This window comes from Propithecus coquereli, unplaced genomic scaffold (genome assembly GCF_000956105.1).
Source record: "Propithecus coquereli isolate 6110/MARCELLA unplaced genomic scaffold, Pcoq_1.0 Scaffold3, whole genome shotgun sequence".
Classification (NCBI taxonomy): Eukaryota; Metazoa; Chordata; class Mammalia; order Primates; family Indriidae; genus Propithecus; species Propithecus coquereli.
The window spans coordinates 2887021-2904005 of NW_012148618.1; the positions used below are offsets into that span (position 1 = coordinate 2887021).

The 16985-nt window shown below is 44.8% G+C and overlaps 3 protein-coding genes across 7 annotated transcripts in view; 2 read left to right on the plus strand and 1 right to left on the minus strand.

Annotated features, from left to right (window-relative positions):
* The first annotated feature begins 5572 nt into the window (after positions 1-5572).
* On the plus strand, positions 5573-9300 carry TMEM55B (transmembrane protein 55B). Of its 2 annotated transcripts, none has more exons than XM_012649351.1 (7): positions 5573-6018; positions 6343-6533; positions 6901-7007; positions 7457-7562; positions 7754-7806; positions 7902-7992; positions 8453-9300. In XM_012649351.1, the coding sequence occupies exons 1-7, from the start codon at positions 5856-5858 to the stop codon at positions 8594-8596; spliced, it is 855 nt and encodes a 284-aa protein (XP_012504805.1). In that variant the 5' UTR covers positions 5573-5855; the 3' UTR covers positions 8597-9300. The 2 variants fall into 2 exon arrangements, with proteins under 2 accessions (XP_012504805.1, XP_012504806.1); XM_012649352.1 differs by having other exon boundaries at positions 5573-5997; positions 8453-9295.
* A 105-nt stretch (positions 9301-9405) lies between these two features.
* APEX1 (APEX nuclease (multifunctional DNA repair enzyme) 1) lies at positions 9406-11878 on the minus strand. Of its 4 annotated transcripts, none has more exons than XM_012649354.1 (5): positions 11845-11878; positions 11387-11512; positions 10996-11183; positions 10241-10433; positions 9406-10114 (listed from the first exon to the last, which is right to left on the minus strand). In XM_012649354.1, the coding sequence occupies exons 2-5, from the start codon at positions 11442-11444 to the stop codon at positions 9597-9599; spliced, it is 957 nt and encodes a 318-aa protein (XP_012504808.1). In that variant the 5' UTR covers positions 11445-11512; positions 11845-11878; the 3' UTR covers positions 9406-9596. The 4 variants fall into 4 exon arrangements, with proteins under 4 accessions (XP_012504808.1, XP_012504810.1, XP_012504809.1 ...); XM_012649356.1 differs by lacking the exon at positions 11845-11878 and adding an exon at positions 11750-11826; XM_012649355.1 differs by lacking the exon at positions 11845-11878 and adding an exon at positions 11746-11826.
* Positions 11879-11975: 97 nt separating this feature from the next.
* OSGEP (O-sialoglycoprotein endopeptidase) overlaps positions 11976-16985 on the plus strand; it is an 8671-nt gene continuing 3661 nt past the window's right edge. The window contains exons 1-3 of the mRNA XM_012649357.1: positions 11976-12548; positions 15108-15227; positions 15403-15578. Of these exons, the coding sequence (XP_012504811.1) occupies positions 12434-12548; positions 15108-15227; positions 15403-15578 (411 nt within the window). The 5' untranslated portion in view covers positions 11976-12433. The remainder of the gene's footprint in view (positions 12549-15107; positions 15228-15402; positions 15579-16985) is intronic.

Here is a 16985-nt window from a genome sequence, read left to right on the forward strand (position 1 = left end):
TAGAGATGGTGTCTCTCTTTTGCTGGTCTTGAACTCCTGAGCTCAAGCTGTCCTTCCGTCTTGGCCTCCCAGAGTGCTGGGATTACAGGCGTGAACCACCTCGCTCAGCCAGTGGGACCTCTTAAAACCAGCTTTGCAAAAATATTTTGCCATCAAAAGGAATGTAGTATAATCTAATGTTCAAACGGTGAATTACCTGAGGCCAGTAGTTCACACAGTATACAAGAAATATCAAATATTGCTGTGTTTCCTTTCAAATTTAAAAATATCCCATGGTATCTCTGTGAGTTTGTACCTTGGCACAGAGTTTGAGAATAATGGCCCCAGTCACACTATGCCACCTCATCCCTGAATCTATGTAGTGTAAATGAGTGAGCTCTGTAATCAAACTACCTGTGTATGAATTCCATTTTCACCTCTTACTTACCGGCTGTATAATCCCTAAACTAGTAAAATTCCTACTATGCCTCAGTTTTCACATCTGTAAAATGGTGATAATAGTACTTATTATTGTTGCAACGATTATATAAAATATCTTTTAAGTGTTTAGCTAAGTACCTGGCATTGTAATAAGCACATAGTAAATGTTGGCTGTTATTATTATTCTCCATTGTCTCTTTTTTTTCATGTTCTTTCTAGACCCACCTAACTATGAAGTGGATCAAAAGAAAAACCAGAGGCACATTCAACCTATCAACATCAGTGAATTTTGCACTGTTCAGAACAGAAGCCACTAGCCACATGTGGCTATTTAAACTTAAAATCAAAATGAAAAAAAAATAAAAATTCAGTTCTCTGGTCACACTTACCACATTTTAACTGCTAAATAGCCACATGTGGCTAGTGGCTACCATATTGCATAACATAGAGACATTTCTATAATCACAGAGAGTTCCATTGCATAGTGCTCCTCTTATCTTTTCTAGTTACTACTATCCTGTATCCACATAAAAGCAGCTGAAGTTGTGCTTTATTCTTTACTTTTAGGGTAAAGGTACCTTTAGGGTTCCTATAGCCAGGAACCAAACAATAAGCAAACCTTGGGTGATTATAGTTGATTGCTGCCTTATTATCCTTTCTTCTTGTCACTTGTTTTATCTTTGGAGGTACTCCTGTGTCCAGGAACATACTTAGTAACACACCCATCCCCCACCCTCAAGATCAAGGAAATTGAAATAGAAGTGGCAGGGACAGGTTTTCAGTTACTCAGTATTGCCCTGTGGGGTGGGGAGACGTCTCCAGATAGTGACTCCCAATGTCAACAATTCATAGAAGCAGGCTCAGCCTCTCAGGATTCTTAGGTGAGGAGCCTATTTTATTCCTGACCTCTCAACTGAGATCTCTCATTCTTTCTAGACCATAAGATAGATATTCTCTTCTTTATATACCTATCTCCATAACCACTAATAATCTTTGACCTTCCATTTTCTCCAATTACTGAAAATAAAATATTATTTTAATTTAGTTTCTTTTTTCCTATTACAAAGATCACTTTCATTTCTCTTTTCTAAGAATGAGACTCCCATCTGTGCCTCCCTCAGTGGTAGGAAGAATAAAGTAGAGAAAAAGGACTGCCCTAACAGCCTCAATTCCAAAGACCTTGGTTCCCAGAGTGGGAGGCTGGCTATTCCCCAAAGGAAAGGAGAGGAAAGAACTGAGGCCCAGGAAGGGCAAGGAATACAAAGAAGCAAAGGCCCCATGGAATTAACATAAATTAATCCCTTAAAACCAGACGACACTCTACTCTATCCCATCCAACCCCCTATACTACCCCTCATCTTGGTTAACTCACTCTGTATATTACTAGAAATATTCTTTGCCCTGGAAATAGAGCAAGGCATTGTGTTGTTTCCTACAGGTGGTAAACCACCACCTCAGGGGAGAGGAAAAAAAATATGGTATGTGAAATATGTGAAAAAAGAGAAATCAAATTTGAACACTTTGGGTCATAGAAGCCAGGCAGATGTTTTCCACCCCATTCTCTGCCCATGCACATAATATACTGGTTGCCACTTGGTTGGAAGCCTAAAGAAAAAAATGCTTTCAAATCTTTGCAGTTTCTTTCTTTATATCCTCTTGTTATGGACTGAATTGTGTCCCCTAATATTTTTATGTTGAAGCCCTAACCTCCAAGGTGGCTGTATTTGAAGATAAGGCCTTTAAAGAAGTAATTAAGATTAATAAGATCGTAAAAATGAGGCCACAATCCAATAAGACTGGTGTTCTTATAAGAAGAGGAAGGGAAACCATGGAAGTGCCCAGAGAGAAGGCCATCTGCAAGCCAAGCAGAGAAACCAACCCCACTGACACTTTTTTTTTTTTTTTTTTGAGACAGAATCTCACTCTGTTGTGCAGGCTAGAATGCCATGGGGTCAGGGTCAGCCTAGCTCACAGCAACCTCAAACTCCTGGGTTCAAGTGATCCTCTTGCCTAAGCCTTCCGAGTAGCTGGGACTACAGGCGCGCACCACCACACTTGACGAATTTTTTCTACTTTTTAGTAGGGATGAAGTCTCACTCTTGCTCAGGCTGATCTCAAACTCCTAAACTCAAGGGATTCACCTTGGCCTCCCAGAGTGCTAGGATTACAGGCATGAGCCACTGTGCTGGGCCCCTGCTGACACCTTGATCTTGGACTTCCAGCCTCCAGAACTGTGATAAAATAAATGTTTGTCATTTAAGCCATCCTGTCTGTGGTATTTTGTTATGGCAGTCCTAGCAAACTAATATACCCAATAGCTTAATTTTTCTCAATCTAAGTGAGAAGACCCACTCCATAAGTAAAAACCAGGTAATATTTAAGATACCAAATATTTATTAGAGGTAATATTGAAATGATTTACCTGTATAATACAGGCACCAATAAATCGGAACCAGTGCCAGCCATCTCAAGATGAGGCTTGTTACTTCATTAATTAGTAGCCATTCACCAAGCAGTTTCTATGTGCCAGGCATTGAGCATAAAAAGGGTTCCATCGAAAGCACCTTACTCTCCGCCACCTCTGTGCTTCTGCCCTTATTATTCAATCTCCCTAGCAGATTATGTGAGTGTAAAATATTAAATTATAAATCAGAAGATCTGAACTTATAGCCTCATTTCGATCTCTCACTTAGCTTACATGATTATGTCCCATTTCAATCTCTCACTTAGCTTACATGATTATAGTTTATATAGCTTGTTTCCACATTTGTAAAATAAAGATAATGTTGGCTTCCCTGTCCATCTCACAGTGCGTTCCGAAATCAAATACTAATATAAAAGTACCTTAGTAACTGCAAGCAAGTTACAAATATTATCATTACTTTTTGCATTTCTCTGCCTACTAACTTGCTCAAGACAGAACTCAAATCCAAGTTATCCATGAACAATAACATATAATTTTTCTTTATCTTTTAAAAGGTTTCTCTGGCTGCTCTGGCTAGAAGTGATCTCTTCTGTCTTTTAACTTGTATTACATTGTTTAATTTATTGTGAAGCATGTGCTATATCATGAATTTCTAGTATTGATATTTTTCCATGTAATAAAAGACTATTAATGTGGATATTTTATACTGTCAACGTTTATATTATTATGTCCCCCTCCCTGTCCAGAGTGCAAAATTCTTTTTTTTTTTTTTGAGACAGAGTCTCACTGTGTTGCCCAGGCTAGAATGCCATGGCGTCAGCCTAGTTCACAGCAACCTCAAACTCCTGGGCTCAAGTGATCCTTCTGCCTCAGCATCCCGAGTAGCTGGGATTATAGCTGGGATTACAGATGTGCACCACCATGCCTGGCTAATTTTTTTCTATATATTTTTAGTTGTCCGGCTAATTTCTTTCTATTTTTTAGTAGAGATGGGGTCTTGCTCTTGCTCAGGCTGGTCTTGAACTCCTGACCTCAACCGATCCTTCTGCCTCGGCCTCCCAGAGTGCTAGGATTACAGGTGTGAGCCATCGCGCCTGGCCTCAGAGTGCAAAATTCTAAAGGAATATCTTTCATAAAGAGAAGACACATAACAAATATTTGTAGGACGGTTTTTGGAATGTATGTGTAACCAGGTGCAAATAACAAAACCTACTCCAACCTCAGAATGAATGCTTGAGCATCTGTGTGCCAGAAAGAGCAGATAGAACAGCAGACTGGCCTCCGCCTATAGAGCTACAACCTCTTCCCCATTTTGTATGCGGAGATTTCTTAGTTCTTTGTGTCTGTTGTGATCTGATTTGTAGACCTAACTGGTTGAAGGATACTAGCTTCTAAGTAGAAGTCGGCCTGGGAAAACTGTCCAAAAATCAGGATCAAGGTAAAGTCTCCAGCTACAAGTGCTAGGACAGCAGTGGTTCTTTTATTATTAACTATTTGGGGCTGGCTGCATTTTCTTAAATATTAGGCTCAGTGGAGAGGCTGCTAACCAACCTGGTAATGGTCCTACTGTTTTTTTCAATTCCCTGTTGCTTCCCACATTTAAGGTAGTCACAATTTGCTGTGACTTGGGGAAAACCCAGGTGTGGTTCAGGCTCCCATAAAGACCACATAAGACTGTTGATCGGGGAGGACGCACTGCCCCTTTGCTGGGAGCAACCTTGAGATAAGTCTAAAGATAAGTCTAATTAATGAAATAACAAGCCTCATCTTGAGATGGCTGGCACTGGTTCCGATTTATTGGTGCCTGTATTATACAGGTAAATCATTTCAGTATTACCTCTAATAAATATTTAGTATCTTAAATATTGCCTGGTTTTTACTTATGGAGTGGGTCTTCTCACTTAGATTGAGAAAAATTAAGCTATTGGGTATATTAGTTTGCTAGGACTGCCATAACGAAATACCACAGACAGGATGGCTTAAATGACAAACATTTATTTTATCACAGTTCTGGAGGCTGGAAGTCCAAGATTTGATTAATCGACAAACACTAATGAGTATGCGTTAAGTGTTGGTGGTCATAAAATTGAGTAAAACAAGGTCTTCTAGTGATCGTGACACTCATAAAGGTATAATTTCACAATGCGATGGGGGGAATGGGAGGAGTCTGTAGGAACAGCTTGCAGGAGAACCCAGTCTTGTGTCCTTTCCCAGCAGTAACTCCAGCGAGAAGGGCTGGCGTGGTAACTTTTTAATCCATTTTGAATTACATGTCGTTACCCTGACTTTTTAAAGGTACCTTTTTGAGTGGCTAAGGCAGTGCCTCCTCCTACAAACAAGATAGCCCAAGCTTCCGCACCTTTACTGCCTCCCCTTTAAATAAGTAAGCCACGCCCCACTTGTTCTGGCGCTAAGTTCGGGCCAATAAAGTTGCACCCCACGGATCACAGGTCTAGGGAAAGGAAGTCAGCAGCCAACCGGAAACCACTTATAACGCAAAGCCGGAGAAAAGTCCTTCAGCGGTGTCTGTGGGCCAATGAGGAGCTTAGCAACAGAGGCCGTACATCCTCCCGGAACACATGACCGGCAAACAGCAGTATCCTGGCCCCGCCTCCTGGTCTGGAGGTAGCGCGATGGGCCACGCTGCCAATGGCTTGCGGAACCTCGAGTCACGTGCAGGTTTTGCAAGTCCAGCGGCATCTGGCAGATCATGTGATAGTTGACGTTTGCGCGCCGCTCCCCAATGGAAAAGGAGAGCTGCCTTCACAGGCCCAGGAGTTGGTTTCACCTCCACGAATAATAGCATGGCGGGGGCGGGGATAGCCTATCACGTGCTGCGGGACGGAACGGGGCGGGGCAGGCTACTGGTTGCGGAGTGAGCGGCGCGCGGTGCGCAGGCGCCCTGGGGACCCGGTAGCGGCGGCGGCGGTGGCTGCGGTGACGGTGGCGGCGGCGGCAGCGGCGAAGGGAGCCGGATCGCTGACCCGGGCGGGAGGCGGCGGTGGCGGCCATGGCGGCGGATGGAGAGCGTTCCCCGCTGCTGTCTGAGCCCATCGACGGTGGCGCTGGTGGCAACGGTTTAGTGGGGCCAGGCGGGAGTGGGGCCGGGCCCGGGGGAGGCCTGACCCCCACCGCACCACCATACGGAGCCGGTAAACATGCCCCGCCCCAGGGTAAGCCGGGGCGGGTCCGAGGTGCTCCTGGGTGTACTCTGAGTGGCGGGGAGGGGGCGGGACTGAGGGCGGAGGCGGGGCCCAAGCGCCAGGTGTGGGGCTGTAGCACCTGTGACGGGTGAGGCATCCTTCCCTTCGCAATCGCGACCAGAGCCTGGAAACAGGAGGAGGTTCTGAGGAAGCCGATCGAAGCGCCGATTATGAGAAGCCCTATAAGCTTGGTTAGAAGGGTTGAAGACTAGAGAGTTCACTACCCTGGTGGGGCATTAGTGGGGGTTGGCTACAAGTGATCCCAGCTCTTCTTTTTAACTGCTTTCTCTCTAGCATTTCCTCCATTCCCCGAGGGGCATCCAGCCGTGTTGCCTGGGGAGGACCCACCCCCCTACTCACCCTTGACCAGCCCAGACAGTGGAAGTGCCCCCATGATCACCTGCCGAGTCTGCCAGTCTCTCATCAACGTGGAAGGCAAGATGCATCAGCATGTAGTCAAATGTGGTGTCTGCAATGAAGCCACTGTGAGTTATACATATCTATGAAACGGGCCCTGTTTCCTGGATCTTCTTTCTGGTCTCTTGATTCTAGACCCTGACCTTCAGGCATTGGCCAAATACTCTTGATGAAAGCCAGGTTTCAGTTCCAGGTGTCTCACACAGCCACTTCTCCAAAAGCCACCCACCAAAGCACATATTTACCATTCCTCACCTTCATACCTATCCTGGATACTTATCTAGTTCTCACTTTCAAATCCCGTGATACATATCTTTCTTTCATTTCTGTCTCCTGGACCTTATCTCTGATCTCTCCTCAGAAAGTGTTTTTGGAGGGAAATTGGAAGGGATTGGAATTAGAGGTTTGCTTGCTAATGTCCCCATTATTCTCTAGCCAATCAAGAATGCACCTCAAGGGAAAAAATATGTTCGATGCCCCTGTAACTGTCTCCTTATCTGCAAAGTGACTTCCCAGAGGATTGCCTGCCCTCGGCCCTACTGGTAAGAGGCGTAAGGTGGGGAAGAGCAAAAGAGGGGAAATTTGGAAAGCCAAAAAAGGATGAGTGTTTATAGAGACTGTAAAGATGAAAGAGCCTAGTGTTTATTTAGGAGAAAAATCTGTGGAGCATTGTGTCTCCAGAATGTTGTAGTCATCTTTCTCATTTCCATAGTAAAAAGATTGGGATGAAATAAATGGTGACTTTTAGGAGAATGAAGAGTCTCGGGGAATGGGTGAATTATCCTCAGGTCAAAGGGAAATTAGGGACCTAAAGTTTAAGTAGTGCTCTTTCTCAAAGATTCTCTGGGGTAGGATTGGGGAACAGAGTATCTAAAATGTACACAGTAGAAGAACTTGATAGAGTGGCAGGGAGTGGGGGATGTGAAGGAAAGACAGCATGGGGATCCTTAGGATTAAAATTTTTCAAACATAGTCTTTTTATTCTATACAGCAAAAGAATCATCAACCTGGGGCCTGTGCATCCAGGACCTCTGAGTCCAGAACCACAACCTGTCGGTGTCAGGGTCATCTGTGGACATTGCAAGAATACTTTTCTGGTGAGGAAAGGTATTGGGAAGCCATGGTGGGAAGAAAAAAACAGGAGTAATTATGAGTTTATTTCCCTTTGCAATGATAATGACTCCTGAAAGGTGTCTGTCCTATGGGAACACATTCCCCTTCCCTGCCCCTGTGTTCTCACTGATGAGGACCTTGCTTTTAGTATTAGTTTCTTTTTCTTTCCCCATAGTGGACAGAGTTCACAGACCGTACCTTGGCACGTTGCCCTCACTGCAGGAAAGTGTAAGTGATTAGAGATTGAGCTTGTAATTGGGTGATGTGTGGAATGAAAACTACAGGGCCATCACAAGCATCCATTTCTATTTGCCTCTCCACAGGTCGTCTATTGGGCGCAGATACCCACGAAAGAGATGTATCTGCTGCTTCTTGCTTGGCTTGCTCTTAGCAGTCACTGCCACTGGCCTTGCTGTGAGTACCCTTATTCCGACCCCTTTTATTCTTCAGCCTCATCTCCATAGGCTAAGATTTGGAAAATGGCTGCCTTAAAAAAAGTGAAAGAAACCGGGTGGAGGGTGGTTGTTTGGTTTTAAGGTATGGATGAGCTGAAGTTAAAAGTGACTGATAAAAAGGAGTAAAAAACAGCCATCCTCTTTCAGGACAGTGAAGAAGTGGCTTAATTTAAGAGCTGCTATTAGAAAGCTTGGCTGAGTTGTCAGATACTAAGAAAAACTGACAGATGTCTGTCTGCCACAGTATGAATACGTTCCTGCCTAGGAGAAGGGAGCTAAAGAACCTGGCCTTTAAGAAGGTGGCTGCATGTGGATAGGGAACAGGGATTGAAGCTTGAGTTCTGCATTACTGTTCCTAGAGTGTCTAAGAAGTAGTGGGAGATGAATAGTAACTCTTTTTTTTTCTCCTCCATCATCAGTTTGGCACATGGAAGCATGCACGGCGATATGGAGGCATCTATGCAGGCTGGGCATTTGTTATCCTCTTGGCTGTGCTCTGTTTGGGCCGGGCCCTCTATTGGGCCTGTATGAAGGTCAGCCACCCTGTCCAGAATTTCTCCTGAGCCTGATGACCCACAGACTGTGCCTGGCCCCTCCCTGGTGGGGACAGTGACACTACAAAGGGAGCTGGGGTAAAAGGCTCCCTGGGCTTCAGTAAGGAAGCCAAGCAGCTGCCTTCCTTTTCCCTGGGGAGAGGTAGGAAGGAACCAGCCCTCACATAGGTTGGAGTGGTAGATAAGACCACTGCTGACCATCTGCTTTCCTCCAAGGGTTGCTGCTTAGGGTGAAATAGGCAAAATGTTGCCCCTAAACCCGGGTCCTGAAGACGGTTCTAGCCTTGTCCTTCCTGTATGCTCCCTGAGAGCCATTCCTGTCCCTTACACATTCCAGGGCAGGGTGGGGGTGGGTAGCCCTGGGGGTTCCCCTGCCTCTTGTGCTCCATTAGGACTTTGCTGCTGCTATTGCACTTCACCAGGGTTTGGCTCTGGCCTCAGAACCCTCCAGTCTCCTCTCCCCACATTGTGTGTCCTGTGGGGGTGGGGGTCAGCCGCTGCTCTGTACAGAACCACAGGAACTGATATGTATATAACTATTTAATGCGGGGTATGTTCCCCTAGTCTTGTATTTCCCTTAATTCCTCCTTCCAACTTTAATTACCCCCCACCAGTTTCAATATTGAACTGGGCTGGGTAGGGTTGCTCTGTTTTGGGGGAGGTTAGGGACTCATCCTGTGCTTGTAAATAAATAAGGTAATGACTCTATCCTTTTCCAGTTGTTAACGTGTATGTATGAAAACATGAGGAAGGGAATTTGTAGCCCCATAAAGCAGGGGGAAACACAAAGAAAGACAGCAAGACTGAAACTATGGCTTTTTATTTTCATGTTGATAGTTCAAAGGAAGTAGGTGGTAATCAGTAGCCTTTGTTCAACTTAAGGAAAAAGAAGAGAAAACCCACAAAACAAAAACCTTGGGCTTCGGGCTTAAAAGAAACCTAAGTCTGCATAGGACCCTGCTTGTAAGATTCATTTTATAGATGAGAAATAAGCGATCTGGGGGAGGTGTCACAGTGCGAGATACAGGGTGATGGGACAGTGATCACTACCGAGGGCCTTGGAACGGATCTTACTGTCACACAATGCAGGTAACAGAGAGTGGGACAGCAAAAAGTAATCAAGGCGCCAACCAACATTCTTGGATCGAGCATTCATCATGTAAGTCCAAAAGGTGTAGGCATAGGCTGTGTTAGGGTAGAGGTGCCGAAAGCTGTCTGCCAGTGGCACAGCCTGCAGCAATTCCCCAAAGCCTTGGCGCTCTTGTGGAGTGAAGCCAGCATTCTTTTTGTTTCCCTTGGGGTTTCGAAGGTCAATTTCTTCATGAGCCACATTGAGGTCTCCACACAGCACAAGGGGCTTCCGGGAAGCCAAGCCCTTCAGGAACTTACGAAAGGCTTCATCCCAGCGCTGCCGGTACTCCAGTCGTACCAGACCACGGCCTGCATTAGGTACATAGGCTGTTACCAGCACAAACTTGTCAAATTCAGCCACAATCACCCGTCCTTCCTGATCATGTTCCTCCTCACCTACAGAAATGATGAAACATAAAGAACTGTAAGAAAAGGAAGAGCAATCAAGAGTTGGGGCAGGGATAAAGTATTGGCAGTTGGTTTGGAAGAATGCAATAGCATTAGGGATCAAGAGGGTCTCACCAATGCCATAAGAAACTTTGAGTGGGCACTGGCGGGAAAGTAGGCCCACACCACTGTACCCTTCCTTGTCCGAAGGAGCTGACCAATACTGATGGGATAGTACAGCCAGCTCTTGAAGTTCAGTGGGTAGTTTGTTCTCTGAACATTTGGTCTCTTGGAGGCACAGGATATCTGGGGCTTCTTCCTTTACCCACTGTGAGTGAAAAGAAAGGTGGAATAAATATATTATCAATTTAGAACACTTATTGAACAATCTGTGCTAAGTACTAGATATACGTAAGTTAGACACAATCCCTGTGCCTAAGGAGTTCAACAGTCAAGCAGCACAATATTTAAACAATTATAAACAATATAATTGACAACTAGTAGAGGCAGGTAAGAAGAAAACCTTACATGCTATACTAAGAAGATTGTGTTTTTTCTACAGCCAGTGGATAGCCAGCTAAGACTTTTTAGTAGTTGTTATTGGAATGGAAAATAAGTTGGAGATAAAACCAAGGAAGTCCAGTAAAGAAATTTTTGCAAAATTCTGGGGAAGAGAGGATATTAAACAAAACAATGGCAATGGAATGAAAAGAATAGACATTTAGGAAATGCAACTGGCAAGAATTGGGGAAACCCCACTTGTACCTCTAGCACAAAACTACAGGCAGGAGGGAAGTAAAACTTAACATGACGACTAAAAGAAAAGGTGATTAAACCCCAAGATCATTCGATACTAACTAATGTCTCTTCCTCTCCTCGATCCCACTCACATCTAATCCTTTCTTCTTAATCCAGGCCCGAAGCCCATCCACGTTCCAAGAGCAGATCTTGAGTGTGGCAGATTTGCCGCTGGGTGAAGTTTTCTGATCAGGGGGGTCCTCATATAGGACTGGGCCCTCTCCTGCTGCCTCTTTTTCGTTTTTCTTTGCTCCCGTCTTACTCTTCTTGGTCTCTGGCTCTATAAAATGATTAATATATAGTGATAAAAGCTGGAGGTTTCCAAGCTCGATCTGGAGTTAACTACAGACCCGACCAGAGCCTACCGCAACTTCTCCACAAATTTCTGCAAAAATGAGTCAGTCCGTACTTACTGTTCATCGAAGGAATTAGAAACACCCCCAACCGCAGTTGTAGGGAGAGGGTCTCATTTCAATCTCTTACCCGTCTTGGGGTCTTCCCCATCTTCTGCCACCGCTCCCTTTTTCCCGCGCTTCGGCATCCCTGAAACGAACGCCCTTGAGCACCTGCACCACCTCGCCCACCGATGCAATATTTTTATCACGTTGCCTACAGACACAAAGACAGGAAACCAGCTATGGCTGGGAAGGCTCCTCCCTAGGGCGTCCCCGCACCAGGTCCCGCCTTTGAAAGCATATTATCTCTGTCTCAATGTTTTACCCGCCTCCGTGAATCATAGGCCCTCCAGCCCCTCACCCACGTAACTAGATCATTTCATAGTGCCTTGTACCCTACTCGCGACATCTGCCCTACGACTAACGGAGGACCTTAATTAAGAGTACCGACGCAGGTGCCAGTCGACCGCCAGCGAAGACCCTGTTGCGAGCAGAACAGAAATAGTGTATCTGCCCTCCTCAGGCCCCAGCCTAGCTCCTCCTTACCCGAGCACAAAGAATGGAACACACTGTGCCCCCACGTGGGTGAGTGGCGTGGTCACGTGAGCCCAGACATGCGCCACGTGACCAAAGAATGCGGATGATTGGCCTGTCTGGCACCACGTGACAGAAGCTGGGCCTTCCCTCTCTTCTCTATCTCTCCAGGGTACTGAAGGCCCCACGCTTCATTCTCGGGCTGTTTATCGTTGTGCCAGATGCACGGCTTATTCTGCGAGCCCAGCGAAGATCCTAACGCTGTGCAAGAGGGGAAAAAAATCAGTGGGGAAGGCTGGGCTGAACCACGCAGAGAGGTGGGGAAATGGGTAGGAATGTAAGGCGCAAAGGCCAGCTCAGCGTCCCTGGCAGTTAGGAAGACAGGTCCTTAAAGGGGCCTTGACAGGTAGCGGTGACGGCGCTGGCGCGCCATCCGTGGAAGTTCTGTGGTGTCTGTCCCTGTGCGATCTGCTTTCTAGCACCTGCGGTCTCGTTTTCTTCCTCTGCGCTCGGAAATCTGCAGTTCAGCACTGACTAGTGAGGGTCTCCACAGCTCCTAAGTTACTAGGAGTCCTGCCGGCATTTTCTCCCGGGCTCCGCCATGCCGGCGGTGCTGGGTTTTGAAGGTAGCGCCAACAAGATTGGCGTGGGAGTGGTGCGCGACGGCAAGGTGCTGGCGAACCCCCGGCGGACTTATGTCACACCTCCGGGCACAGGTGAGTGAGTAGGAGACTTTGGCGCGCTTCCCCGCACAGCGTCACCGTCCGTCATCCTAATAGCTAGTGAAGTGGGGTCTGGGGCGCATTGTCCCTTTCTACAGCTTTTGACCCGAGTCTCATTGAAGTTATGTGACGATCTTAACGTCACAAGGCTGAGGACTAGAAGAGTCACAGGCACTTGGACGTGGGTTCGTTTAGCCTTTATGGAGCGCATATTATGTGCTAGGCATTCAAAAATAAATTCTGTGAGCCTGCTGCGAAGTCAGACACATAAGCAGATCTTTACACTACAGCATGATAAACGGTATAATAGAGATGAAGTCGAAATATTTTGGAATAAGGAGAGCTGGGCTCCGTGGCTCACGCCTGTAATTCCAGATACTCGGGACGCTGAGGTGGGAAAATTGCTTAAGGCCAGGAGTTCCAGAACAGCCTGGAAAACATAGTGCAACCCTCCTCTCTAAAAAAAAAAATGTATATATATATATATATAAACATATATATTGTATATACACACGTGTGTGTGAGATATGAAAAATAACCAGGTGTAGTGGCCCTGTCACCGGTGTGAATGTTCTTGCTAAAGTCACAGAAAGGAATTTCAGAACCCGCACACAACTTAGTGGCAAATTTATTGAGTTGAAAGCAGACAGACTTAGGAAAGACTTGTGTAGAAGCAAAAGCATGGTCCTGAGAGTGGGCAGGCTGAAAAGGAGCAACTGCGCAGAACCCCAAGTCGTTCCTGTTTTTATTTGTTGAAGTCAAAGAAGTCTGGGCACTCTGTTCATTCTGTTCTTACACATATATAATGGGGGGAAGGTCACTTTGTACCTGTGTAATGCTGGGAAATTGATGGCTCTTTTCTTCTTAGGTCTGTTCAAGGGCTATTTGTTCGAGCCAGTTGACTAACTTTTCTGTTCCTTCCTCCCTCGCTCAAACCTTACTGACTACCTACTCTAACAGCCCAAGCCTCTAGTCCCAGCTTCTTGGGAGGTTGAGGTGGGAGGTAGGCTTGAGCCTTGCAGTTTAAGGCTGCAGTGAGCTATGATCACTGCACTGCATTTTTTAGCCTGGACAGGTTGCCCAGGCAACCCTGTCTCAAATAAAAGGAGAGACAAGAGTGGAAAGACTCTGAGGTTAGGTGTCAGAACTGGCTGGCTTTGCAATATTCATATTGAATGTTTATGTTTTGGACATCAGTTCCTTGCTCTTTTTCTTTTTAATTATTTTTTTTGAGACCATGGAACAATCATAGCTTGCTGCAGTCTTGAACTCTTGGGCTCAAGTGATCCTCCTCCCTCAGCCTCTCAAGTAGCTAGGACTAAAGGCTTGCGCCATCACGCCAGGCTAATTTTTAAAATTTTTTGTAGGGATGGGTTCTCACTATGTTGCGCAGGCTGGTCGCAAACTCTTGGTTCCCCCCTAGGCCTCCCAAAATGCTGGGATTATAGATGTGAGCCACCATGCACAGCCTATGGTCCTTACTCTTAAAATGGGAATGTTAATACCTGTATCATTGGGTTTTTAAAAATTTAATTTTTTCATTGTTTTTCTTTTTTTCTCCATTTTAAAATTTTTTGTATTATTAAGTTTTGAGGATTAAATGAAAGTACCAAATTATAACTTTTAATTAATATTACTTAAAAGCTATTATTTCTTGCCTACTCTCCCCTTGAAACACTTGCACACATAGGAGGGGCAACTGACTTGGAGCATGTACCTGAAAAGCTTCCCTGGATAGATGATGTTGTGACAGGTTACTCATTAGAAACATATATGTTTAGCATTCACCCTTCTAGGCACTTAGGTGCTGAAAATAAAAGATAAATAAAATAGCCAATGCTCTGAGATACTTGTGGTTAAATCAGGCAAACTACAAATAATTATAATGCTGTAATTGTTATGTGTTAAATACAATGTCATCATGCATAGTGTTCTGTGGGGTCATAGAGAAAGAAGGTCACCAAAGGGCATGAGGGTAGATATCATATGAAATGAGTCCTGAAGGCAGAGTAGGAGTTGGGTATGAAGAAGCGCATTTTTTTTTTTTTTTTGAGACAGAGTCTCACTTTGTCACCCTGGCTAGAGTGAGTGCCCTCAAACTCCTGGGCTCAAGCGATCCTACTGCCTCAGCCTCTCAAGTAGCTGGGACTATAGGCTTGCGCCACCATGCCTGGCTAATTTTTTCTATATGTTTTTAGTTGTCCAGATAATTTCTTTCTGTTTTTTTTTAGTAGAGACGGGGTCTTGCTCTTGCTCAGGCTGGTCTCGAACTCCTGAGCTCAAACAATCCGCCCTCCTCGGCCTCCCAGAGTGCTAGGATTATAGGCGTGAGCCACCGCGCCCGGCCAAGAAGTGCATTTTTTGAAAGCTGAACAACCTATATAGAGGCTGGAAAGAGTATATCTGAAAACCTGGAAGATAAGGATGGTTAAGGAGAATGAAAGGGTACTTCCTACATTACTAAAACTGCTGTTGCTTTTTGCTTTTTTTTTTTCCCTACCTACGTTTGTTACAGAAAAACTCTATGATTTTTGAACTGTATCCATTTCCTAGGATTCCTTCCAGGTGATACTGCCAGGCACCACAGAGCTGTTATCCTAGACCTGCTGCAAGAGGCACTAACAGAGGCTGGATTAACCTCCCAGGATATCGATTGCATTGCCTATACCAAAGGTAGGGCTGGAAGAGTGGTCGACAATGGAGGGATATACCTGGAGCCTGACTAGGTCAAATAGCCTATAATTGCCTTGCCACCAGCACTACCCCTACCATACCTTTTGCGTCCCCTACTTCCCCTACCTGTTTATTTCTTATCTCCAGAATTTTAATTCACATTTCTATCCCCCAGGCCCTGGCATGGGTGCTCCACTGGCTTCTGTGGCTGTCGTGGCCCGAACTGTGGCCCAACTGTGGAATAAGCCATTGCTGGGTGTGAACCACTGTATAGGCCACATTGAGATGGGCCGCCTCATCACTGGAGCCACCAGCCCAACTGTGTTGTATGTCAGCGGAGGAAATACACAGGTACTTAGGGTACTCCACCTATTCCATCTTAATTAATTTCTAGGGCACTGAACCAGCAACTTCTTGTTCTACTTTGAGTTTCAGGAACTGCAAGAAAAAAGCTAGGCTCATCTCAACCTAAAATATTATATACCAGAAAACCCACAGAGTTTATAACATTGCAGATTTTGGAAGGAAGATTAGAACATTAGATGACTTTTGTATATGTGGTTATAAAGATTAGGAATTTCTAATGTAGAAAAGGAAAGAATGGTAAGGATCGAAGCCTTCAAAATGATAAAAGATCTTTCATTATTTTGAAGCTTATTTTTTCTATAAGTCTTAGCAATTAAAACTAGGGGGCATTACCTGATTTATTTTTTTAGGATAATTACATGTTTTGTTTTTAAATTACTAGGGATAAATATATAGATTTTTTTGAGACAGAGTCTCGTTCTGTTGCCGAGGCTAGAGTACTATGGTGTCAGCCTCACTCACAGCAACCTCAAACTCCTGCCTTAGCCCAAGTAGCTGGGACGATAGGCATGCACTACCACCGCCAGCTAATTTTTTCTATTAATATTTTTAGTAGGGATGTGGTCTGACTCTTGCTCAGGCTGGTCTTGAACTCCTGGTTTCAAGCAATCCTCCCGCTTCGGCCTCCCAGAGTGCCAGGATTACAGGTGTGAGCCACCATGCCTGGCCTATAGATTTTGTTATTCTAAGCGTAGAAATATGAATAAAGAATATTTTATGAATGGTAGAAGGTATTTTAAATTTATAGGTGAAGTTAAAGTTGTTTGGAATACGTTATATGACATTTAAGGTTGGGATTGCATTCTTTTTCCACAGAATACCTGATAGGTTTTTTGTTTTTTTTTTTTAATTTAGGAACAGACCTTTTTAGCCAGACCTGAATGATCATTGACAAAACATCTGAAACACAAACTTTAACCGGTGTTCTTATACTGATTAATAAAACAATCAGACTCAGATAAACAATGTAGACTATACTAAAGTTAAATAACAGGTGAGATCGGTAATTCATTTCTAGCTCTTCAGCCTACATATTTAATACCTGCTGTCCAGAACGCCTGATAGGGTTATTAGAAATAGTTCAGCATTGTCCCCAGCTCATGAAAGGGTTGTGTTTCAAAACTTCATTTTGTGAAATAGTTATTAAAGATGCATACCTTCCCACAAAAATCATGTCAGAACTTCAAATAGCTGGTCAAGGCCTGAAGGATGACATGCAAGGTTAGGGACTTGGATTGTAGAAAGTAGCAATGGAGACTACAAGAGCTGATGAAGAGGAGGAGTGGTAGAGTTTTCTCTTCCTCTTCGCTTTCAGTGTTTGCTTCAGTGTAAAAAATAGGGATGGGCTGGGCGCGGTGGCTCATGCCTGTAATCCTGACACTCTGGGAGGCC

Coding starts and splice junctions, on each gene's coding strand:
- TMEM55B (XM_012649351.1), top strand. CDS start 5,856: ATGGCGGCGGATGGAGAGCGTTCCCCGCTGCTGTCTGAGCCCATCGAC. Junction 6,534..6,900: donor GTGTCTGCAATGAAGCCACT/GTGAGTTATACA, acceptor ATTATTCTCTAG/CCAATCAAGAATGCACCTCA. Junction 7,563..7,753: donor ATTGCAAGAATACTTTTCTG/GTGAGGAAAGGT, acceptor CTTTCCCCATAG/TGGACAGAGTTCACAGACCG.
- APEX1 (XM_012649354.1), bottom strand. CDS start 11,444: ATGCCGAAGCGCGGGAAAAAGGGAGCGGTGGCAGAAGATGGGGAAGAC. Junction 10,434..10,995: donor TTAAGAAGAAAGGATTAGAT/GTGAGTGGGATC, acceptor TTTCACTCACAG/TGGGTAAAGGAAGAAGCCCC. Junction 10,115..10,240: donor CAAAGTTTCTTATGGCATTG/GTGAGACCCTCT, acceptor TCATTTCTGTAG/GTGAGGAGGAACATGATCAG.